The 26,220-nt window shown below is 37.8% G+C and overlaps 1 protein-coding gene across 1 annotated transcript in view; it reads right to left on the bottom strand.

The window, feature by feature from the left end:
* The window catches only part of LOC121427570 (vigilin-like), a 36,249-nt gene continuing 10,029 nt past the window's right edge, over nt 1-26,220 (bottom strand). Inside the window, 19 exon segments of the mRNA XM_041624025.1 lie at nt 1-2,545; nt 3,273-3,491; nt 5,073-5,294; nt 6,178-6,312; nt 7,220-7,260; nt 7,263-7,323; nt 8,419-8,528; nt 13,014-13,152; nt 13,717-13,935; nt 14,246-14,467; nt 15,444-15,662; nt 16,695-16,826; nt 18,116-18,202; nt 19,205-19,318; nt 19,980-20,084; nt 22,899-23,038; nt 23,649-23,832; nt 24,155-24,262; nt 24,750-24,956. Of these exon segments, the coding sequence (XP_041479959.1) occupies nt 2,312-2,545; nt 3,273-3,491; nt 5,073-5,294; nt 6,178-6,312; nt 7,220-7,260; nt 7,263-7,323; nt 8,419-8,528; nt 13,014-13,152; nt 13,717-13,935; nt 14,246-14,467; nt 15,444-15,662; nt 16,695-16,826; nt 18,116-18,202; nt 19,205-19,318; nt 19,980-20,084; nt 22,899-23,038; nt 23,649-23,832; nt 24,155-24,262; nt 24,750-24,956 (2,898 nt within the window). The 3' untranslated portion in view covers nt 1-2,311.

Here is a 26,220-nt window from a genome sequence, read left to right as displayed (position 1 = left end):
TATTGTTGACAGTGGCATCCGTAAGTTTATTCATTAATCTTACATTTGGCATACAAAATCAATCATGATGATAAAGATATGGAAATAAGTCCTTCCTTAACATACATGTCAACAAGACTGAGCAGTTTTTTTACGCATGTGGTAAGAATACATTTCGTTTACATATGTCAACATGCATGAATCTTCATACATAATTTCTTCTTCTTTTTTTAGGTAAGCAACACACTCTCTATACAGCTTTTTCTGTATGTCATTTAAGCAATGATATAAAATTTCAAAGGTTGAAACCAAAAAATAATACTACCACTACCCATATGCTATTCAAGTGATTACATATACATATATATCTTTGTATAAATTGTAAGTACAGAAAGGGCAATCGCCTTTCTTCATTCAAATTGACATTTCATATAGTTTGTACATTGCAATCACGCAATGCATAATACATCACAATCTCATCAACAAAAGTAGTAAAATTGAACATTTCAATTGAGAAAAATAAGCTCCACTTTTCTATTCATGCTAAAGAGTAAAATATCGCTATATATGTACCCTAATCCCACCTAAGATTTCCTCACTCAAAATATTCTATATAAATGAAAAGTGAGATGAAAGATATTGAAACAAAAGTAATATTAGAAAATACATGTATCTAATTTGTAGTCGAACTGTGTATCCAGGTGTACAATACATGAACAAAACAATTTCTTAATAGTTTAAACACTACCTCTCAAATGCTTAAGAAAAAAACATTCTTATTCACAAATCTGTGAATTGCACAAAGAATAGCTTTCTTGGCTAAGAATAAAATTGAAAAATAACCAGTGATTTCTTCAAGAAGTCAAATAACCTTGAAGCGTAAAAATTCCTGAACTAAAAAAAAAATATTTCTCATTATTTATTATTTCCATTTCGAATGCTTAAAACTTCAACTTTTTGCGTAACTCATTTCATTTTACTCTGTGTGGAGTAAAGACATCACCTATATTAAAACAAAGAACATTATGTAAAATTCAACAGCACTGGATCTTCCTAATCATCATCACAAGAAAACCAACCAAAAAACTCACAAAATAAAGATTATCTCAAGCAAAGCAGTATTTTACCAAAACTTGAACATATCATCATAACATTACCATACACACACATACCGAATGGCAGTCACCGCTTGCTATATCATAAATTTGGTCGTTAAATGAAAATGGACAAAATGAATAGCGATAAACCAAGAAACAGTTCCCAGCATTTCTTACTTACCTATTCTACCAACACCCCCACCCCCTCCCCTCGGCCAACATAAACATACATATCATTGAAACACTACAAAAATACAACATTCAATTTTGTACTTACATAATAAAAAGATAATTTTTTCCCCCGAAAATAATCTAATCTGAAGGCTCTGTGTTGCTTACATGAAAAGATTATACTAGTAAACTCATAGTTCTGCCTATATTTTTTATTGCTAATAGAATAATACCACATGTGATGGCAACGGGATGCGAATGCTTTATAGGCTTCAAAGACACAGTAAAAATGTGAATTTTCAGTAAAAGTTTGGATTTCAATAAATACGGCAGTTACATTAATAACCTTTATGATTACATCTTTTGAAGAAAATTTCATTGTTACAATACAGCATTAATTTAAAAATGTCCTTGTAAGGTTATAATTCAATTAAACGTGTCCAGCAAAACAAAATCACACCGAAGCCAATACATTATCCTACATATAGGGGGGTCTATATTCAAATAATGACAAAGATAAAGAAGACATAAATAACTAAACTAAAAATGATAGAGCAATATCAAAATATTCATAAAAAGTAAAGTGCACTTTTAAAGAATGGACATTGATAATGAGAACAAGGGATTATTTCATAGTTTCTCATCTATTAAAATGACCACATTTCAACGTAGTTAAATTTCTTATCATGGGGAAAGTAAATCAAGGCTATTAGTCATTTAATAAATAGAAAAGAGGTGTCATGGTGGCGTAAGATCTTCCAGCCACTTTCAAGACTCCCTCTGAAAATTATTTCGAGATGCACAAGTGGTACAACACCAAGCATTATTTGTATAACATTGCATCAAAATAGTAGTTAAATCCTGGTCCCCTAAAATACTGTCCTTTTGCATGGTATTTTTTTATCATTTATCTCTATTTAAAAAAAAGGGTTATATCATTTGGGGTTTGGGTTGCATTTTCCCCACTTCCCATATGAATCCTTGATCCTCCCCAAAGTGTACCTGGATTGTTACAGGAAAAACAGAAAGGAAAAGGGAATGGTGGGGGTACCCCTTCTTATCACTTAGCGCTTGTAAGCCGGCCCCCAGCGAGGAGCTGAGGAAGATGGGGCTGGTTTGGGAGCCTGTGCCTGTCCCGGTCCACCGATAGATGGGAAGTCGTTGACGTTGGAGGTGTCAGGTGGGTTGCTCCAAGGTGCATCACGGATCACAAAGGGAGCGTTGTTGGTGCTCTTGGGGGTTTCCTCTTTGCGGCTGGGACCTCTGATGTATTGTTGCTTCTCGGTCACATCTATCATCTATTTAATAAGAATAATAAGAATATATAGTTCTTCTTGTCTTTTATCCAACTTAACTTCTTCAAACATAGACAGTAAGAAGAGGAATTACACTTACAGTTGAGCTAATTCTTTAATCTTTACTTTTTGGAGACAAAATTACTATTTCCGCTTTTAGCAGATAACCTTCCTCTACGACTTATCGTTAGTTTATGGTGGCTAGCCACATATGCTTCCTGTACAGGTCTCAATGGAGTACAACCATAACAGTGATAGAAATAAATGAGGACTAAGGGGTAATTTTGTATTGAGGGAGAGTGGAAATACTTTCTTTTATTTCTTTCAACAATATATACTTTATGTAAAAACATACAAATATCATACATAATTTTGAACATGAACATAAATATAACCATGAAACATCAAGATGAGATTTGAGAAAAAAAATAATGAAAGAAAAAGGTATCCCAAAAAGCCTCAAAGGCTTGAAAAAAAGGAAACCAAGAATAAAACATAACAATGATTATAGAAAATGATTTTCCCCCAAACTGTGAAAAGTAGCCACAATTACTCTTCTCGGGCTTCACACTAAATGTCTTTTTGAATAAAACGAAGTAACAAATCAATAGCCCACATAAACAAACTCAAAGCAATCTTTTCCCAACATCCACACCCCCCCACTATTCCTCACCCCATGCCCCCCCCCCCCCCCACATCACACAAAAACAAAGGCATCACCACTACTTACGTATTCTTCTTCCAGGTTCTTGAGATGATCGCAGCATTCATCGACGTTATCGGCGTCACCGGTGACCACCACCAGATCGGGGTCAGGGTCCTCGTCCCGAGGGAAACGGATGTCCACCTTGTAGTCATCCATGATGCGGTTGATGGCCTTGCCGCGGGCACCGATCAAACGACGATGGATGCGGTGATCAATGTACAGTTTAACGGAGACTTGATCCTCCTGAGGGTTGACAGGGAAGAACATTAAACTCATTTAAATTTGCTAGTTGGATAAAAATACAGCATTTCAAGGCAGATTTCCAGTCTGTAACACATTGAAACCTCAATTATTTACAAGACCATGATATGCAATATACAGGGGTGTGAGCAAGAACAAATTAAAATAGCTGAAATTGCAAAAGCTCCTATACTTTTGTACAGACAAAAAAACAAAGAATACTGAAATAAGCTTGACAATTAAGAACAAATATAGCTGAAATCAGCTGAATAGCTGAACTCTCACACCCCTGAATATATCTTGGATCTGATATCGCATATATTCATTGAAGTTTTAATGTGATACAATATTTTGATATCATCTTCATATCGTGCAGCACTGGTATGAACCTATGCTCCAGTAACCTCATGGCATAATCATAACATGAAGCACTGACAGCTTTTCATTCTCAAACAGCTACGATAACAACAGCCATAGACCAATGCTTCTTATCAAATCAACATCAAGGATTGTCAAAGCTGACAGTTCGAGTGTCAAATAATCTCGATCAAAACCACCTCAGATGAAACTATAACATTACCTATAGAATTTCAATATATTTCCATGTCCTTTTTTTTTCCATTGTGAGCCTTGAGCATCTCTAACAAGGTGGATATGGCTCGTTATAAATTGCATGTATCAATATCGAGTTGAGGGAGAGTGAAAATACTCTCATTTATTTCTTTCAATAATGTATACATGTAAAAACATACAAACATCGCATGGAGAATGTTTACGGTTCACCGTGTGTAATGTGAGGAAGGGAAGGAAATACAGGCAGAAAGATTGAAATGGAAAGACGAGAAAGGATGAAAAGAGGAAATTAGAAGTATTCTTTTCTTGAAAGTGAGTGAAGTCCTGAAAAGGACTGTAAACCAGATGAGATGAGCTGAATGAGGATTGAGTAGCGATGGTGTGAGAAGTAACAGGATGAAGTGAAGATAACAATATCATACATTTGAACATAAATATACAAATATAATCATGAAACATTGAACCCCGTCACACTAGAGGCGGAATGAGCCGGAATGCCGTCAGAATGAAAATTCTTGGTACATTCCTGGATAATCGAAGCGCATTCTAAAAATTCTGACTGCATTCTGAGTGCATTCCAGACATTCGGGTCCATTCTCGTGACCAGCCCGAATGTTTTGCTCATGTTCCAAACTTTCGAAGTGCATTCAAAGTGGAGAAATATCGTACGATGTGACATTCGAAGTGCATTCTGACTGCTCTCTGACTGCATTCTAAATATTCTTACGACATTCTAAGAGCATTCGTGGCATTCCGATCGCATTAATGGGAGAATCAAATCGCATAATAGCACGGCTAGCTGTTGCTGCAACGTCAGTCAGCACTGAGGAGCATTGAAGTCATCGAACGACATTTTTACAAATTTAGATCAATTCGAAATTCCCTCCGAATGTGGCACGAATTTTGAAAAATTTTCATTCCGGCTGGTTCTGCTCGATTCCTGCTGATTACAAATAAGTGTGACGGGGGTATAAAGATATGATATTATTATGAGAAGCCAAACGAACTCACCAATTCTTTGACAATAGCTAGGATCTCATCCCTGGCGGCCTGGGCATTGGCCTCGTATCCCATGATCTTGATGGTATCCTGATCCTCCTGGTTACGGGCGGGGAACTGGATGTTGACGTCATGCCTGGTACGGATCTTACCGATCACCGCTCCCTTGCGTCCAATGATCTTGGGATGGTATTGGGGGGCCACCGTCAACTCCAGGGAGAATGACTTGAGGCGCTGTGAACGAGAGGATGGGGATAAATATTATATCATAAATAATTCAAATGTTCCTGACTGGCTAGTGTTCAGTCTTGGCAAAGATACTCCTTTACGGCCAATAATTTTAGAATGGTATTTGGGGGCCAGCGTCAACTCCATTGAGAATGACTCGAGGCGCTAGAAACAAGAGAGGATGGGGGGGTAAATATCATGGATATTCTGTGTTTCTGACTGGCTACACTTCAGAAATGATATGACAGATTATAATAATAAAACAATGAGTTTTGTCAAATGCAGTCAAGGACAATAGTGTAATTGTATGACATTTCACCACTAACTGGAGACGATAGGGGTTGAACTTAAATTTTTTACCATTCTCTACCATATTTAATTTGTATCGATCTTGTGCGATAGTGGAGTGTCATACTTATCTCATGGTTAAGAGGGAATACATCCTCAGACACCATAAATATTTACTCAATCCATCTTCTTGTTCATTATCTAGCTCCTTAACTCGCTTGATGAGAGCTTCTACGCCCCTTGACACAATAGCAGGTGTACCTCTCACAAACACCACATCCGACTGGAACTCACAAACTCACAGACACAACGTTTACTCACTCTGTCCTCTTGTTCATCATCCAGCTCCTTGACTCGCTTGATGAGAGCTTCTACGCCCCTTGATACAATAGCAGGTGTACCTCTCACAAACACCACATCCGACTGGAACTCACAAACTCACAGACACAACGTTTACTCACTCTGTCCTCTTGTTCATCATCCAGCTCCTTGACTCGCTTGATGAGAGCTTCTACGCCCCTTGATACATTAGCAGGTGTACCTCTCACAAACACCACATCCGACTGGAACTCACAAACTCACAGACACAACGTTTACTCACTCTGTCCTCTTGTTCATCATCCAGCTCCTTGACTCGCTTGATGAGAGCTTCTACGCCCCTTGATACATTAGCAGGTGTACCTCTCACAATCACTACATCTGACTGTTCACTGGCAGGTGGAATGGTGATGTTCACCTAAAAAAATATTGTGAGAAATGGTATCCATACTTAAACTTCGCAGGGGAAAACTAACAACTATAATATGAAAAAAAACAATAAGACATTTGAGAGCACAATTGAGCACTTTTAGAAATGCATGTCGACATAGACGACTGATAGGAGATGACATCATTTTCGGGTGTTCCATTTGCCTCGGATCCTCACACACATCCACTATTAGAATCAAGAACCTCGCCACATCTATTTTGCAGTTCTCCAAAATCACAGTCGACGTGCATGTGAGTGACGTCATTTCAACCGTTCAAGCCCAGCATGAAGATCAACCGCCACATCTACTTTGCGGTTCTCCAAAATCACAGTCGACGTGCATGTGAGTGACGTCATTTCAACCGTTCAAGCCCAGCATGAAGATCAACCTTTCCATTTTAAAGCACAGTCAGTGACTTTTCACAAAATTAATGTAAGTTGTACGATGCATTATGTTTATCATATTTGAAATTGCTTTCTGATCTCCACAATATACATCGATATATATCCTAACTCGTGCAAAAAGGAATCAAAGCAAGTGAAAGGGAAAGTTTGCACAAGTTGCACCTTCGCATCACCAGACCGGGTCGCCAGGCACTAGTACGCAGATCTTCCAGGTCGGGCAGCATGTCATGACCCGCTGGTTATCCAGCTGTTTCACGTGGACATACGTATATGTACAAGTCGAGTGAAATCTAAAGTATTCGCATCTGTAGTGAAGAAGGGCAGACGACGTTGACTCGAACGATCAGACGACTGCTACGTCGTTCTCGTTCACTGCTCCTAAAAGTCTCTATTATCAAGTAAAGGCATAATATACATTTAGTTTTCTTTTTTGTGGGATGCACTGTATAAGCAAGCATAATTACTAGTATCAATGTTTGGTGGTACTCACATCATTCTCGTCCATCATGTGCCTCACACCGCCCCCTTGGCTCCAATGATATAACGATGGTAGTCAAAGGGAACATTGACCTCCTGTGTGATTGGGACCAGTGCCTAACAAAATATAAATAAATCATTGTTAAATAAGACTTAATAATCTTAAGGGTTGAATTTGCTCCTGTTTAACGGTAAAGACAGTAGGTGCAGCAAACAAGTGTATTTCATGAGAAAGACTTTAAATTAAGGTTAATTGCCACAATATTATCATACATCTAGTTCTGGTACATTGAAATGAACTTATCATTGTGAAATCTCAAAATCTTAGCTGAAAACCGATAATTCTGAAGATCACTAACACAAAAAGGCATATGCGGAACAGTGTATCAATTTCTTTGGAAACATACCCAACACTTTATGGAATTCCATGCTTATTTTGCTCATTTCTCAGCAATTATATATTATTTTCCAGAACCAATTGGCACATACTTTTAATTCATACATACAAACACTTCAGTGGTCGTATCATTGGATTCTGTTTGAACCCATTTTTTTAGATTTTAGAGCTCTATCTTTAATCTAATCACATACTATGCCTTTTACATGTTGCTTTCCATACTACTCTTCACTTCCCATTTCTATGCCTCTGTCACAAATGTTTCTCACATTTCTTAAGCTTCTACATCTCAGACATTCACATTGCGATTGCAACGCCAGTTAACTCAAAATTGAAACTAGAAAGTGTTTATCAAATAATTATGATATAAATTACTGTAGTGTTTTGAAAGGCATTTTAATGCAATCCTTGGAGGATTATGACATCGTTGATATCTGGATTCATTCATTGCAGCCTTACTTTGACACAAATCAAAGTTTATATCACTGTAAAGAATACCTCCTGATCATCCAAGCCTTAATAAACACTGCATAAATATGGTATCAAATCATTTGGGAGAGCATACTCTTTCAGGCCATATCTAATCATGTATTCATGACATGTGTTTTCCTTGAATTGGGGATTTGTGAGGTGTCAAGTTTTTTGGGGGGGTTGGTCACACTGTACCCATTCACAAATTACAAATTAAGGCATAGTCAATATCATGTATTCATGACATTGCTTTTTCCTTAAATTGGGGAAATGTGAGGTGTCAATTTTTTTTTGGTCACACTGTACCCATTCACAAACTAAGGCATAGTCAATATCATACTTACCAATAAAGCTTCCTTAGCCTTCTCACACTTGTCTTTCTTGCCAGTAATCACAATGATGTCTTGCTTCTTTGGGGCATCATCACCATTGGTCTCTCCGTTCACGGGTTGGGCTGAAAAAAAAAAACATTTTAAATAATACATAATTTATCTTTAGTTCTGCTTCATTATTGAACAAATTCAAATTTGTTTACTCTTTTGTTGTTGTATCATACTAAACATGTAGGGGAAGGCGGGGTAAGTTGAGCATAGGTGCAAGTTGAGCCACCAGCCCCAGGCCAATATTGAATGAGTCAGACATTGTGGTGGTGTCATGTATTGATGACCCATAGCATAACCCCTAACCCCACCACATTGTTTCCAACTTTGAAACAAAAAGTAGTTTTTTAGAGGGAAAAATATGAATTTCAGCCAAAAAAGTAAAAAAGAGTGTGAAATAGATAAGTGCTTTATAAACACACACGTCTTTAACCCTTTGAACCCGATAGGCCGGAATACCGGCCTACAGCCATGTGATTTCAAAATCATGGATTCTAAATGTCAGGTGATCTTCTAAAATGACGTCATCTTTCTAGTACGTGTAAGAATATTAAGTCGATAATTTCAGTCAATGTCGGGAATGATATCGGAAGGATTTAGCTTAACCCTAAAAAGACTGGGGGGGGGCTGATTCAGCCCCCCCTCGACATTTTTCGCGATAAATCCGCTGTACGAAATTTTTTGAACGCGTCACTTGCTGACTTTTTAATTTCAAGTCTCGCGCAACTTTTGAGACCAAAATTGTGACCCCCGGTTACGCGGTTCCGAAATTACGCAACATTTCGTAAGTGCATGCAGACCCCAAATTACTCAAAAACGTGAATTTGTGTACAAATCCAATGCAAATAGTGTTCTTAGCCAAAATTCATAAATGTTTCATTATTTTTCCTTTTACTGCTTAAAATCAATTAATTTTATCTTGTTTAAGGTCAAAATAAAGTCCCCGACAATTTCCATTGAAAAAATAATAAAAAACAAAAAGTCGAAAAACAAAGAAATACATAAGAAATTTAGAAAACAATAGAATACATAAGAAAATAAATTTGATTTTGAAATTTTTTTAAAATCAATTTGATCAGATGCCTATCTAAAGTATGTGAAACAAAAATTAGCATTTCAGGGGCATTATTTTATTAATTAGAGCAAACTTATGATTTTACGCATAAATTAGCATAATTAATGAGACATGAGATTTTTTGCCAAATTTGATGTTATAGTTTTGTAGATAATGCCATGGGTAACGCGTGTGCCAATTTTCGTCGCGATCGCGTGATCAACGGCCGAGATCATAAGGGGGGGCTGAATCAGCCCCCCCCCCCAGTCTTTATAGGCGTCGAAATAGCCCAGTCTATTTAGCGTTAAAAAATGGCCAAAATATGCCACTTTTTTGTGATTGCTCGTGTCGTAGATGTGGTAATACGTGGCGAGTCACGTGCTTACTATGGGGAAGCAATTGGTATATCTCACTTTGGTGAAAACAGTGATTTTGAGCCCAAAACAGACACTAAATTTGATATTTCTGATTGTAGACTAGGTCTACGAGAAGCCAAACAACTTCAGCCGGCTCGGGCCGGGTACTAGCGGGGGAAAGGTGCCGTTGGGTCTCGAATCATGGGGGATTGTATGAATGTGGTCGAGAAGTCATTTATGTCCAAATAATTCAGGGTGTATGTCACGACCGCCCCAAATAATTCAGGGTTCAAAGGGTTAAATATAATAAAGACATGATAACAACATTTATAAGTCCAGGTATGGATCTTCATTCTTGTCATAGTCTTTTATATGATGGATGCATAATAAATGTGTGGATACAAAATCATTGCACTAAGTTCGGACTGGGGTAAGTTGAGTCAAACAGCACGGGGCAAGTTGAGCCATGGTAATTCCTATAGTAAAGTATCTTAAAAAACAAACCATAAAAATCGATTGAAATGCAGGCTGAAAGGAGCAAATTTACATGACTGCTCTTTTCCTTTTACAGGATGTTAGTATTTATAGAGAATTAGCAAGTGAAAAGACTTTAAACAAAAAATTGACATGCTGGTTCTCCCCCCATACATTTTGTACATAGTTTTTGTGGCTCAACTTACCCCAGAAGGTGGCTCAAACTTACCCCATATATGGGGCAAGTTGAGCCATTTGACATCGTTTTTTTCAAAGGTGACGATGACTTTCAGTGTGGGGATAGAAAGTTATATATAGGTGGAAAATATTTCAGAAGAATAAAATTTCAAGGCAAGGAACTTATTTCAACAAGATTATTAATCATATCAACTCTAACATGCAAAAAGCAAAAACTGTCACAACTTACCCCCCCCCCTTCCCCTACATATGTTTTTATATTTTCTAAGGATGTCAAATAAATGAATTGAATTGAACTATCAGCCAATAAAATTCAATGACTTCAGCAGCTTAAAACTATTATTGTAAATTTGATGTTATAACAAGTTTTATGAAATAGGCACCAGGTGAGGGTTCAAAAAACTTTCAAAAATGATTCTACTCATGACTAGTGCCGAGGGAAGGGGCATTCCCAAATATAAAAATTTATCCAAGTACTAAATGAGTCATGAAGTTGGAAGAATACAAAAATATAATGAATTTAATAAATCATTTCGTACATTACAATTGCCATGACAGGCCTCTACAAAAAAAAATTTTGTCACTTGCCCTATTGGGCAAGTGATGAAAAAATTTGCTTGCCCGATTGAAAAAATTTGCTTGCCCGATAGAAAAAACTGCTTGCCCAATTTTTTAAATAATTTTTTCATTATGACGGCACTACTCTTATTTTTATTAAGGTATACAAAATAACAATTGAGAATCATGTTCAGTATAAAAGAACACACATTGAAAAGGATATTTTCAGCAACGTAGGCCTGAGTCTTAACGTTTATTTTGGAGAAAAAAAAAATCGATATTTTATGGGCATTTAAGGTTTTAAAAAACCCTTCAACAAAAGTTGCTAATATTTCATATTTTGCATCTTTAAATCCACGAAATGGCTACCTGCTTACCATATTTCCTTAGAATTGCTTTCATTTACCGTAGTTGGAAACTATAAAGAAAGCCAGTGAAAATTGTTCAGCTCTTTATTGTTCAGCTCTTAATTAGTTGGAAACCATCAAGTCTTTACTTCATCATTTTATGATGTTGCACTCGGTCAATAATTTTTATCTACATGTTTTCACATGCTACTTTTTTTTCTATTTTGAGGAATACCTGTTCACTTATTAATGAATTATTACTAACATTGTTTAATATTGTATGATTTTTAAGTAATTTTTTCACTATATGCTTAGAATCTTGGGTGTGTGTGTGTGTGTGTGTGGGTGTGTGTGTGTGTGTGTGTGGGTGTTTGTGTGTGTGGGTGTGTGCGTGTGTTTGTGTGGGTGTGACTGTGAGTTGAACTTTGATATAAATGAATTCAATATTTAATTTCTACTTCGCCTATTCCAGTACAATAACCTGTACTCTACCATGTAATAAAGGCCCACAGCTAACTTTTCCTGAAGTTCTTTGAAAACGCAGACTTCTACGAAAATTGCATTTCTCTATGGGGGAGTCTAAATTCGGTGAGAATGTATTCATTAATAACTTAAATATACATGACAATGAAGAAATCATCAAACTTTATTGGAAGTTTTGAATAATATACCCGAAATGTAAACTCTGTCTGAAACAGAAAATCACCATATTTGAGGCCTTTACTGAGCGAATTGTCCCCCAGAGCTCTGGCAGAGAGACAGAGCTCAGACTGGCTAGCTAGTATGCGCACGTGCGTGAGCCTCCCGCCGGCCTTGTAAAATAGATGGAGCTTTGTTTGATGATTTATTGTCTGATTTTTACCTAATCCCCTCAAAAAGGGAAACAAATGAATTTTAAGTTATAATTAACAAATACGGCAAGTTATTTTGGATATTAATAATAGGCCGTTTTGAAAAGCAAAGCCGAATGACAACTCACCAACGCGAGGTTACTCGACTCTGTGATTTATTTCCTGTGTAATTCTAATTCTTTTATCACAGAATCGTGATATCGGAAGGGGGAAAATGTGCATTAGAAATTGCACATGGTGGTAGTCATAATGGACCCCTATACTACATTCAACTGTTTCCCGGCCATTGCGTTGATTTTTTTCATACCTGGTACCATGTGTATGGAAATACGTGGTACAGAAAAAATAACGCAATTTCGGAATTTGAAACTGCGCTATTCGCTATTTTTTAAGGCTTATACATGATTTTGAGTGTGGATTTTGGATGATTTATGGAAAAACGAGGTACAGTACAGAAAAAAAAGACGCAACAACCACTTGCCCGATCGGGCAATTGACTTTGAGAAGTGCTTGCCCGCACGTCATTTTCACTTGCCCCGGGCAAGCGGGCAAGCGGGTTTGTCGCGCCCTGGCCATGAACATGAAAGAAATCTTATCAGCATTCTAAGTATGGTATAAAATTATAATTTAGACTCAGGTTAAACTGAAGTTTACTTGTCAGGATATAGCCCTTGATTTTTTTTTCCGCTGAAAACATGGAATTTTTTTAGCAATGACTCACCAGCGGGTGTGTTCTTATCAGGGAACTTGATGGCTACTTCGTATTCCTGCGTTACAGTCTGGATACGAGAACCTTTAGGACCCATCACTGTTCCGTGAAACTTCTGCGCAATGATGCATTCAATGGAGACTTGCTGTTCCTGTAGTTCAAAGAGAAAGTATTATCAAATCAGGTTAAATATTATAGCCAATCACAAGTGCTCTCTATTTTGCACTAAAATGCTCTATGGAAAAGTGTAAGAAAGGTGCAATGGTATAACCTATACAGTAAAACTGTATACACCCTGTATGATATTTCTAATCTCATGTGCAGAGATGTGTTTTTTCACTGAAACTATTAAAAGGCAGGTACTTATGGTGAACACAAATAAGGCATTCGATTCACCTTTCAAATGAATACAGTGAAGAGATTGCTAACCCCCCCCCAACCAAACAAACAAAATCAACATCATTAGCCTTGATCGGTTGCTATGGTTGTTTTATGAACTTATACGGCAGATTTCCAAGAGGGATCTCGTACATCCTCTCTCAATCCTTTGTAAGGTCATAATTATCGTTTCCACACTTCCTATTACAATCCTTTGTAAGTCATAATTATCTTTAGACAATTGGAATGCCTCCCTATAGTAGACAAAAATAGCTTTATGAAAAGAGGTCTAGAAGCACTTCCATCTCTTAACATCTTAAGCGGGAAGAATACTTACCAGATCCGATACAATCTCCAGAATACGTTTCTTGGCCCCAGCGACACAGTCCCTGGCTCCCTTGATGGTGACCTTTGTGCTTGTTGACCCGTTGCGAGGGAAACTGACCGTCACGCCACCGTACTCGTCACCGATCTCACGCAGAACCTGGCCGCGGCGGGCCACGAAGTGACGGTGGTACTTGGTGTCGACGTCGATCTCTGCTTCGGTGATGTTATCCTGTGATGGTGATTAAGGATTGATGCATAAGGTTAGCATCACTGATTATTCTTGTGATATTGGGTTGAGATGTATAAATGTGTAGTTTTACTACACAGATGTAGTATGTAGAATTAGTACAATACAAACATTGTAATTTAATACTTCACCATCACCATCATCATCATCATCATCATCATCATCTACATCATCACCACCACCACCACCAGCACCAACACCATTAACACTCCCACCAACACCAACAACCACCACCACCATCAACACCCTCACGACCACCATATGCACCAATTCCTCATCCTGCATCACTTACCAGGTCTTTGATGAGACTGGCCAGTCTCTTCTTCGCCTCCTCAACGGCTTCCTTGGTCCCGATGATCTGGACGAGAGTTTGGTCATCGTCATTGTTGTTGGGAAAGACAACCCTCGCTCCTGTCTCCTCACGCACCTTGCGGATGTTTGCTCCTCCGCGTCCAATGAGGAAACGGTGGTATTCCGGCTTGGCATGAACGTCGGCAGTGAAGCTGGCCTGCTCCTGTTTTCGAGTAAAGATAGTGCATTGACCATCAGCAGATCTACAGATAGATAATTAAGAAGCTTCTTTCCCACTTAAGAGTGGAATAAACTTCCTCATAGCTTTAATCATACCGATTCCCTGACACCTCACTACAGTATACTTCTAGTAAATCTAAAGAATATAGATTCAATTTTCGATTTTTTAATATGATGTCATCATATAAAGTGAGAGCTCATATGATGCAACATCAGAGATGCCAAGTTCAAAGACCAGCTATGCATGAGATTTTCTGTGAATCTGAGTGAGATCACAGACATTGTATACAATGTATATGGGGATAGGCTGTGATAGTTGCGTGAGACAGAGATTTGAGGGGATGAACAAGAGTAAAAAATGCTTGAGTCTCAAGCATAATGTGTGAGACTAGGTAGCTCTGCAACATGTTACATGAAATATGAAATCTAAAATTGGGTCATTCATACAATCAAAATGTCTTGACTTACATGTACATTTCAGATGCTAATGATTACTTTGGAAATGGAAGCCAGGACATCATAAATTCAACCTCAAAAGATGAGCAAGATTGAAAATAAAAACAATCATGAAGGTTGCAAAAAGGAAGAATAAAAAGGAGGAGAGGAATAAGGAAAAGGGACAAGAACGAGAAGAATATGATGGACAAGAACATGAAGGACAACAACATAAAGGACAAGGAAATGAAGGACAAGAACATGAAGGACAAGGACATGAAGGACAAGAACGTAAATGACAAGATAAAGGACAAGAAGATGAAAGAAAACAAGGACAAGGAAATGAAGGGCAAGATAAATGAAGGACAAGATCATTAAGGACAAGAACATAAAGGACAAAAACATGAAGGACAAGAACATGAAAGACAAGAACAGGAAGGACAAGAAAAAGAGTGAAAAAATATCAAGAAAACAAGAACAAGAACTAATAAAAATCTTTAGAAGTATTTCTGTCCATGACTTACTCTTTCATTGGTCAGATCCATGAGTTGTTTCTTAGCCTTATCCACCTCTTCCTTTGGTCCTCTGATGGTGACCCTGTCACTTCCTGAGCCTTCCTTGGGGAAGTGGATGTGAGCGCCCCCGCACTCATCCATGATAGCCCGGATCAGACGACCCTTGGAGCCAATCATCGACTGGTGGTGCTTGGTTGGGATACGCACCTCGGCTTCGGTGATATTAGCCTGAGAGCAACACACCAGGGATAAATAATATTTAAACATTTCCAGTGCTCCTTTTTTAGTTTATCAGCAAAAAAAGTGCATTGCAGTTTATATTGAACCCTTCAAATCCACAATTTATGCCTATCTTTTGTGCTTAATGGAGTGACTACATTCTAGCTTGCAAAAGTAAGACTCAAAACAATCGACCAAATATTAACCCTAAATAGACTGGGCTATTTCAGAAACTGAAATGCAGCCAAAAAACTTATTAAGCACAATGCATCAGTGATCATTAATAGATCTACTTGAGTAAACAAATGAATATTCTATCCTACAGCATTAACAACTGTGCATCATTCTTATGTTTACATAGTTTCCTTTAGCTGAAGATTATTCAAACAAGGCACAAGTTCATTAACATTTCATGTAAAAAGTCAATCAGATATTTTTTTGGAGGTGTGGTTATGATAATCTTTCGAGGAGCTATCAAATTCATGAAAGATCTGTGCAAAACATAACATTTTTGCCATGTACAACGTTGGAAAAAAATTAAATCTTTGTCACATTACAATATTGTCCATATATCACGTTCAATATGTCTCACCAAAGACAGAATAAAACTCTGGTGAGCCATTTGTCTGAACACAAAAAAAAAAAATTACCAAAATGTCTGATCAAGGCTCTTTACCACTTCACTTTCGATGGCCATGATCTTCTGTTTGGCCTTTTCAACACTTGCTTTCAAGCCAGTAAAATTCTTTGTAATATTACAATATTGTGCATATCATGTTCAATGTGTTTCCCAAATGACAGTAAGACAAGTGTGGTGAGCCTTTTATGTGAACACACCAAAACGTAACTGAGTTTTATTGTGTGATGTCTGAACAACTCTTACCAGTTCACTTTCGATGGCCATGATCTTCTGTTTGGCCTTTTCACCACATGTTCATTGTGTCTCCCAAATAACAGTAAGACAAGTGTGGTGAGCCATTTATGTGAACACACCAAAACATAACTGAGCTTTATTGTGTGATGTCTGAACAAGACTCTTACCAGTTCACTCTCGATGGCCATGATCTTCTGTTTGGCCTTCTCAACATTGGCTTTCTTGCCAGTGATGATGATAAGATCACTGTCGCTACTCTCAGTGGGAATCTCAATCCTTGTATCTGTCTCCTCCTTGATCTAGAGAACAGAAAACAATTAAGGAATGTGTATTACATAACCAAATTTATTTCTACTACTGAAAGTCAGTCATCCAGGTAGATGTTTCATAAAGCTGTTTGTAAGTTAAGAGTGACTTCAAGAATGACTAGTGAACCTTCCTTCGCACTTAACAATTGCCAATGAATATACCGTTTACCACAAGAAAGGATCACCAGTCGTTCTTACTTAAAGTCTCTCTTCTCTTACGAAGAGCTTTATGAAACGGCTCCCTAGTTTGAATCCAGGGCCCTGTCTTACAAAGAGTTGCGATTGATCTGATCAATCTCAACTATGGAAAGCCATCAACACAAATGTCTAAAATGTTTTCTCGTTATGATGTATATACATAAATTCACTATTTTCTTGACGATTTGGTGTGTTCACCTTTGCTTACAAAGGGCACTTTGCAAATTTCACGTAAAAAAAATGGACAGTGATGGATTTCCATAGAGTTACGCTTGATCGGATCAATCGTAACGCTTGATCGGATCAATTGTAACTCTTTGTAAGACGGGGCCCAGTTCAGTCCCAGACTACGGGCGTGGCAGGATTCACAGAGATCATCCTCACCCCGTTCCCCCAAATTAATCTAATTGGTGCATCCTCCTCCCTCAACCTAACACCCCGACTCTCCTTCCCAACTTGCTCCTTCCATGTCTTCTTTTCCGTTGCCCCCTTCCCCTTTGACCAGCCACCTCAAAAATATGTAAAAATAAAATGATAGTTCCCTGCCATACAGCCAGCAGCCTATATTACCCAGCATTAATCACATTACCTTTGGGTAACATATCTACAAGTTCAGTTTATCATGCAATATAGCCTAGCACAGCCAAGTTGAGCAGAGTTCAAGTACGTGAATTGCAGTCTAATAGCAATCCATTATGAAAGGGAGTTATGCAGATAACTCACCAATGGTGAGTTATCCAGTATGGTGAGTCACCATACTGCAACTTGAAGAAAACTGGACAGATTCTCAAACCAATTCCAATATGCGTTGGGGTAAAAATGACAAATAAAAGCCAAAAAAATACAGCGAACTCTATATAAGTCAATCTCAAATCAACCCAGCCCACTTAGTTACAACATGTTAGCTTGTGAGTCCACATACAGCTTGTACAAAGGAAATCATATTGCCAAGGTTTTGCGATTGACCCCGCCAATCAATAGTAGAGCAATTTGCATGGATTCATTCAAGATTCTCAGAGGCACTCTAGATACCTGCAAACGTTAGAGCAAAAAACAATATAGTCAAATTAACAGCAACTTACCGTATTGATGGTAGAGCCTCCTTTGCCAATGACATTCTTGTGGAATTTCTTGAAAATGGGCAAGGAGACCTGGTAGTTGTTCTCCACCTGAAAGACAAATATTTCAAATTATGAAAAAAAAATCATTGCAACAATAATTTAGTTGTTCTTCCGAATACCTTACACTCAAACATAAACAGAGTCATATATTTTGTGTGCAATTGCCCAAGGAGCACTCTCAACAGTAAACGTGTTTAGGCATTACTTCTAACAAGATTTTTGATTGGATGATGTTTGCAAGGTGTGGCTTCTTTGAGCAGCAACCCATAATGTTCTTCATACCAACCAGCCAGAATTTGAATGGTGTCATAACAACACCCAGTCCTTGAAATATAATATGTTTAGGGCAGGACAAAGTTCTTCACAGCACGTGGGTTAAATTGGAAAAGGTATAAAATCATCCAAGGCCAGATAGGTCAGAATTGAGGCCAATAGACCATCGTACTGCAATACACTGACCTTCCATTACTTCAAACCCTGGAGAACGTTTCATGAAAAGAAATCTCAACGTTTTTTTCCGACAAACTCTGGTTTATCGGACAGTTTCCATCATAATATTGCTTCTGTGCAATTCCATTTTATAAAAATGTACGTCCGACCCCATGTATGTGATACCTTCATGGCATTTTCCGTCTCTAATTTCTGGTTCTTTGGATAGTCTGTAATGCTGTAAAATGATCATGACTTGGTGAATTTATGAAGTGAAAAAAAACAGAGAAAAATGGGGGTCGGATGGACAAAAAAGTTGATTATTTTACAGAATTGCCCCTCTCAGTCAATCAAAATGAAGGAAGGTTATAAGATCAGGGCTCCGCTAAATAGCAATGACCAATCAAGATCATCGTTGCAAGCGCACTCTGTTTATAATACTGACTGGGAGCCAATGAGTGCGGTTCTTTTATATTTGCAATTCATCGCAAACATTTGAGTTACGGAAACCTGATGACTTGTTGGATGCAAAATGTTGATGAAATGCCCCCTCCACCTCTCCATTCCCTCCCCCCCCGGATACCAGGATATCTGTGTCTTTTTACGAGTTTGAGAACATACCAGTTCCTTGGTCAGTTCTTTGAGGAAACGGTGACACAGATCTACTTCCTGTTTGGGTCCACGAAGGGTCACTACATCACTCTGCTTGCCGGGGTCTGGGAATGTGATTTGAACCTGTCGTAAACAGAGAAGACATGTCACATTTGTTCTTTGCAAAGTGATTTGTGACAATAATATATAATCCATCATGCAGACACGCAGTCGAAGGGGTAATTAAGTTGTGCATAAAGATACAAATGACAAGGTTTAACAAAATATATACATATAGAACATCGTCCCAAAAGTTGTTCACAAAGTCACAGATGACAACGAAGTATAAAATTGTTTTTTACAATAAAAGTTTTTAGTCCTTTTGTTCCCATTGTTGGGGATAGCTGGCCTCACCTTGTATTAACAGCCGAACTTGAAGGTTAATTAACATAAGCTAACATTGGAATATGCAGTGTTGATTGGCACTAAAACCACATACACAAGCTGTTCACAAACAAAGTTGTGACATTTCAAACATGACCATAATCATTATCTGTTAAACAATCTTGAAATGGTGGTAATCTTACTTTTGGAAAACATGAGTGCTATGAAAACACTTAAAAATAACATCATACATTAATCACTTTATTGCATTATCTGCATTTTTTCACAGTGAAAGAATCTCAATTTCTTGTCAAATTTCTATCAACGAGTGCAGTTGGATTCCAAGATGCAGTTCAATATCATATTGAAATTGGTATAACATATCAAGCAACAAGGGTTTGTGAAATAGAAGTACACTGACCTGTTTGAATTTGTCCCTGATATCTTTGATATATTCTCCTTTGGTTCCAATAATGGTGCGATGGAATCGATGCTCAATCAGGATGTCTCTGGATTTCTCATTTTCCTGCAAATAAAACAAATGATGCAAAGATACTATTGAGCTGTCGACGGCTCGCCAGATTCTGACTAGCAATTCAACATCCCACTGCAGAGACCAAACAAGATAGACGCCCAATCTTGTTTTGAACTTTTCAAAAATGTAACTGAAGGGTAATGATGACACCCCAGCACTGGTGTATGTTCCCAATTAGATGACGTTGTCTAAAAAGCATGCAAAAATCAATTCTATATTTTCGGGGGCTACATTTCAGAACTTACTGGCTAAAATCTGCAACATTTGATAAGCTTTAACACTAAAGATGAATAGAAATTTTCCAGGGCTCCTTTTGTAGTTTCCAGGGCCTCTTTGAGCATTTCAAGGGCGAGGTTGCCTAAGCCCCCATGTATTTTTTCCCTGCTAAAAGGGCATTAGACTCCCTGCCTTATAAACCAGTAATATGCCATATCCAAGGGGACAAAAAAAAGTTGAATTATGTAGAATACATCTCCAAGCCTTGAAATAAGCGGGCGCTGAGCGCAAATTCGCGCTCATAACGCCATCAATTGCGCCCATGAAGCCCCAAAATCATCAAAATTTTGACAACCGGGCGCAAATATTTTCCAGGTAATTGCGCCCGCCGTGAGTGAGCAGTGAAGCCATATCATACATGTAATTTAAATATCTGTAAAGCCAAAATCAAATAACTTTCAATTTACGATAAACACAGTTTAAAATTTCCAAGTGCGTCTTTTTTCCTGTACCATAAAAAGTGAGCTACGTCCGTCTTTTTTTTCCTGTAATACATGTGCGCCCGTTCTTCCGGTAGCGGTTTTTCCATACTTCACCATGTGCAATTTCTAATGCACACATTTCCAGTTGGGATATCACAATTCTGTGATATAGTAATTCGAATTGCACAGGAGATAAATCCCTGTTCACAGCACATACGATGTGTAGGTCTTTTATCCTCACAGTCGCCGACCTTGCTTGTCAAAACGGAGCCTTAATAATCCAAAATAACTTATAGTTGTGAATTGTTGCTTTTAAACTTCTTTCCTGGAGAGGGGTAAATATCAGACAATGAATAATCAAACAAGGCTCCATCTAAAAAAAAATAGGACGCCGCCGCGTGCACTTTAGTGTGGTGTTAGCAGGCCAGTTTTGAGCTCATGTTGTCTGCCAGAGCTCTGGGTGAGAATTCTATCAGTAATGGCCTAAGTGATGGTGATTTTCCGTTTGAGATAGAGTTTAGATTTCATGTTAATTTTTGAAAACTGTCAAAAAACTTTATGATTTCTTCCTTGTGATGAATATTTAAGTTATTAATTAAAACATTTTCACCGAATTCAGACTCTCCCAGAATGAAAGGCATTTTCTGTGGAGATCTGCGTTTTCAAATAACTTGTAAAAAACTTAAGGTACGTGAACCTAAAATACATGTACATAGCCTGTGGCTATGTGCTGGAATTTGAATAGACTGATTTATTTATTGATTTTGTTTCTTAATTTCTTTAACATAATTTATATGCAATCCAAGTGCACCTCACAGCCACAATCACACACAAACACTCACCCACTCCCGTGATTCAAACCATAAAAAAACCTTAAAAATTATTTTTTTTCTAAATTTATTATTTGATCTGAATTCTATCTTTCTCCATCTCTCTCTCTTTTTTTTAATTTTTATTTTATTCATTTATTTAGATTTTTTTTTTTTTGGGGGGGGGTTCATTGATCATGGTTCATTAAAGACGAAAAATAAATAAGCCCATGTGTGTGTGGTTGTAAAGGGGATGTGGAGTGAGGGTGTCAAAACACTTACCAGTAAATATTTAAATCTGATTTCTTAACTGTTTGAATGAGCCTAATACTTAGCATATGCTATTCATGTACTAATTAAAAATTGCAGGAGCTGCGCTTACTATAAACAAATTTGTGGTGTGGTTCACCGTTGTATATATATTTTTTAAAATTGCCCCTGGTTCCAGAAAATTGCCCCCGGTTCCTGTAAAAAGCCTGTGAGCCGGGGGCAATTTTTTTTAAAAATTGCCCCCGGCTCACAGGTGCTTATTTCATGTCTGCATCTCGTCCTCAACTGTACATCTCAAACCTATGTTGTGAATTTAGATTACCAACAAAATGAAATTATGTTTCAGAGCCCAGGGGGTATTTCACAAAGAGTTCTTGTGTGCACACGTAATCTGATTGATGAATAACCGGTAGTTCACATTCCGTGCCTACGATCTAACCAATGTTGAGATGCATTATATACCTCACGCAACTGAAGTGTGATTCTCATCCACACTTGTATTTTTGTGAAACACCCCCCAGAATCGATTTAGTCTAAATAAGAGCCCTTTCATTTACTTCCATTCTAATTTTTTTGTTTAAATCTGAGCTATATGCAGAAGGGAACATTGATTTCTTTTTTGTTCAGAAATGCCCTACCAAATGAAGCTTGATTTACAAAGCTAATATGAAAGGGCCATTATGGTCAATAAGTAAGGCATCCAAGGCCATGGCTCTCAGTCAATAGAGCCCTGGCCCCCCTGTCTTACAAAGAATTATGACTGATCAAATCAACCTCAAGTATATGGAAATCCATCAATGTCAGAATTTTTTGTTCAGGAAATTTGCACAATGTCCTTTGAAAACAAAGAGAGACATACTGATAAGAAAACAGTGAATGTATGAATACACATCATATCTAGAAAATATTTTGAACAAACGTGTAGTATAGATGACGTTGCTGGCTTTCCATAGTTGCGGTTAATTGGATCAATCGCAACTTTTTGTAAGACGGGGACTTGGTGTACTACTTTTGCAAGGATATCTCACCAATCTCTGAGCAATCTCCAGAAGCTCCTTCTTGGCTTGTTGGATGCCTTCTGGACTTCCCTCAATCCTGATGTTACTACTCTTCTCTTCATCACTAGGAATACGGATAGACACACCGGTATCCTTCTTGATGCGGGTGACTGATAGAATCAAAATCAAATTAAAGGCAATTATCAATCTTTAATTTCTGAAATTGGCAACCACCATCCTAATGTCACTAATCTTCTCCACATCATTAGGGATGCGGATAGAAACATCGCTATCCTTCTAGATGGGAGGGGGGCTGTCAGAAATCATATCAAATAAATTTCTTGTTGTACGTAAAAATAAATGAAAGGAATTGCAGTAAACACTGAATTCACAAGAGAGTCTGTAAACCAAAATTAATTGCAACTAAATCATTGTAAATCTATGTTCAGAAGTGGTACAGTTTACTTAACTTTGTTAAATGTATCCTGAAAAGAATATTCATACTGTAGATTACCAACACAGATAAGCAAATGTGGGACAATGTATAATTATTGCTAGGAGAAATACCGAACATTTGGCTCAATTTCAATGCTTATTTCATTGATATCTCAGCAATTAAACAATTTCTTCCAAAATAGTTAGGCAAATATTTTTATTCATGCAGAAACTTGAGTGGTCATTTTAGTGGATTATCTATGATGAACTCATTTTTACCACAAAAGTCTTTCATCTTTAAATCTTCTTGCTCTTTAAGGATTGTTGGCTTCATGCCTAACTTACTGTTTGCACCAGCCTTTCCGATGATGTGCTTGTGGAATTTAGGATCAATGTTGATATCAACAAACGAGAGGCGGCTCTGGAGATCGCGGGAGATTTCCTCGAGCGCTGAACGCGCTTTCTCAACTTCTTCTGGCGGTCCTTCGATGACGATGACATCACGGCCTTCCTGGAATTCTACATGAACCTACAGCCAAGCACACACAAACAAGAAACAAAACCTTGTCATATTGCAAGGCAAATCGTCACTTGGATACTACCATCTGGACGATGAACTATTTGACAGTTACACTAAGGAACATTACACCAAGTCAACAGGATAGAGCCGAAATGACAGGAGGCAAATGTGGTTTTAGAGCCATGTGAGAATTAGTCCATCTGTAAGTGGACCAAGTGGATACAAACCTATTTTAGTAGAAACCTGGAACTTCAAGTACATACATATATATATATATTCTAGTAGATTTTTAGTAATTTCAAAGAGATGATTGGCAATGCTTGATACTGACCTTTGGTAGGTTTTGTGTAATGTTCCTGACGTTCTTTCCTTGTCGTCCGATGATGAACCTATGAAGCCAGGCTGGAGCGTATACTTCCTCCATCTTAATGCTGTTAGCCTGGAGTAAGCAAACGGGACAAGAGATGTATAACAGTCAGATAGTCATTAGATTTTCATAAGGAATTGATAATTTTTGCTGACCCAAGACTTTGTGAAAAGGCATAGGAAATACAAACTAAGCAAACTTGGTGTACCACTGAGGATTTCTTCGGCCATGCCTGCTTATATTATATGTCAATGCTTTTACCACGAGGCCATTTTCAGTGGCATTCCTTGACGTCTGCTGGGTCCCGTAACACAAAGGTTAGCGTTTGATCGTACACTTGATTTTAACAATTGATTGTACATTGTAATCAATGGAATCAATTGTAAAAAAGTTCTACAATCAATGCTAAGCTCTATGTTCGGGCCCTTGGTCAAAATTGTCATGAAGCAAAGGGATAATATATGCACTAGTTGATGCTAAGTAATCCAAACATGAAAATGATGAGGTTGACCCAGAACCATGGGTCTGACCTCTGACCTTGGGTCATACTATCGCATACCTTGGCATAGACCTGTGTGATAGCTGGTCCCAGCTGGCTCTGTTCACCACGCAGTGTGATGGTCTCAGACGGGCTGTCAGTCGGGGGGACTTCAACAGAGACTCCTGTCTCTTTCAAGATGTCAGCAAGGTTGGAACCACGGGGGCCGATGACGTAACGGTGCTGGGATTTGCGGACTTCCAGGGATACGGTGGTGGTCTTCAGTTTCTGAAAAATAATAAAAACGGAAAAACCTTTTAGTTCATTACTATTATCATCATTTGACTTGGATTCATCAATTCTATACCTCTCAAAATTTGATTAATAAGGTTAGGGATATCCTGAAGAAATCTGGCTGTTGTAAATTGTTCCCAGTCCAGAGGCCCCTGGGGAAAACCTGTAATACTGTAAATGTAACTCATCCTGAGACCGAGGACATGACTGACAAAATATAGCCTTGGGGCCGGCCTCGACGACATTTTGATACCACTGTTACCACTGAAGGTTTGATGTGCAATAATTCAATCACTAAGCTTTATGAAGTTAGGACACTTTACAAAAAAAATTGATAAAGGAGGTGGAATTGATGTCTAATGAGGAACATATAAAACATTTCAAGAGAAACTATCCCATCACCAAGGAAATCATTATATTTGAAATAGTGCTGCAAGTCAGGCGGCATGTTCGGGTTCGGTTCGGTGTTCGGCAATAAATGCCAAATTAAATTTAACATATAAAAAATAAAGATTGCCGACCCACAAACAAGTGATATCTAGGATGATCTGTCATATATTTATAATTTTGTTTCTAAAAAGAATAGTTATGAAAAGTGTTGAACTTTCTTTTGTTTTAATCTTTAAACAAAAAATAACAGTCATTTCTACTTTCCTTTTTTAAATGAAAATTTAAAAAAAAGAAAAAATATTGATAATGAGAGAATCAGGACAGAAACAGAATTACAAAGATCAGAATATTTTTCTTATGATTATTTCATGTAGCTATGATCATGATCGATTACGATTAGGCCTGGGAGTAAACATCGATTGATCGAATGGTTCGATTGGCATGCCGCCAATCGATTAGAAAAATTTACACTAATCAAATGTTCGGTAGATCCTGATGATGACATTGGGATAACTCGAATACCCAAGTAATAATAACAAAAACAAGAAAACAACGATGACAACGGTTTTTTAATACTTCATACAGGTTTAAAAATTATGTTACCGAGGTAATTTTTCAAAACTTATCAATGATTGTATCACATTCACAGTTACACACCAACATGAAAGCGCTCCGAAAATTTTAATCCCACCCGACCTTAATAAGTAAACACACAACCAGCTCACTTGAGCTGATTGGACCTTCGGATAGCCAATGAAACTTTGGGAAACAAAGAAGAAGGCAGTGGTTCCCTTATCAGGAAAGGTCATGACTTCAGAAATGAATTGACCCCTCCCCCATCTGTGTGTGTGTGTGTGTGTGTGAGGGA

The sequence above is a fragment of the Lytechinus variegatus genome, chromosome 14 (genome assembly GCF_018143015.1).
Source record: "Lytechinus variegatus isolate NC3 chromosome 14, Lvar_3.0, whole genome shotgun sequence".
Lineage (NCBI taxonomy): Eukaryota > Metazoa > Echinodermata > Echinoidea > Temnopleuroida > Toxopneustidae > Lytechinus > Lytechinus variegatus.
The sequence above is the reverse complement of the archived record's forward strand: the minus strand, read 5'-3'. Positions and strand labels throughout refer to the sequence as shown.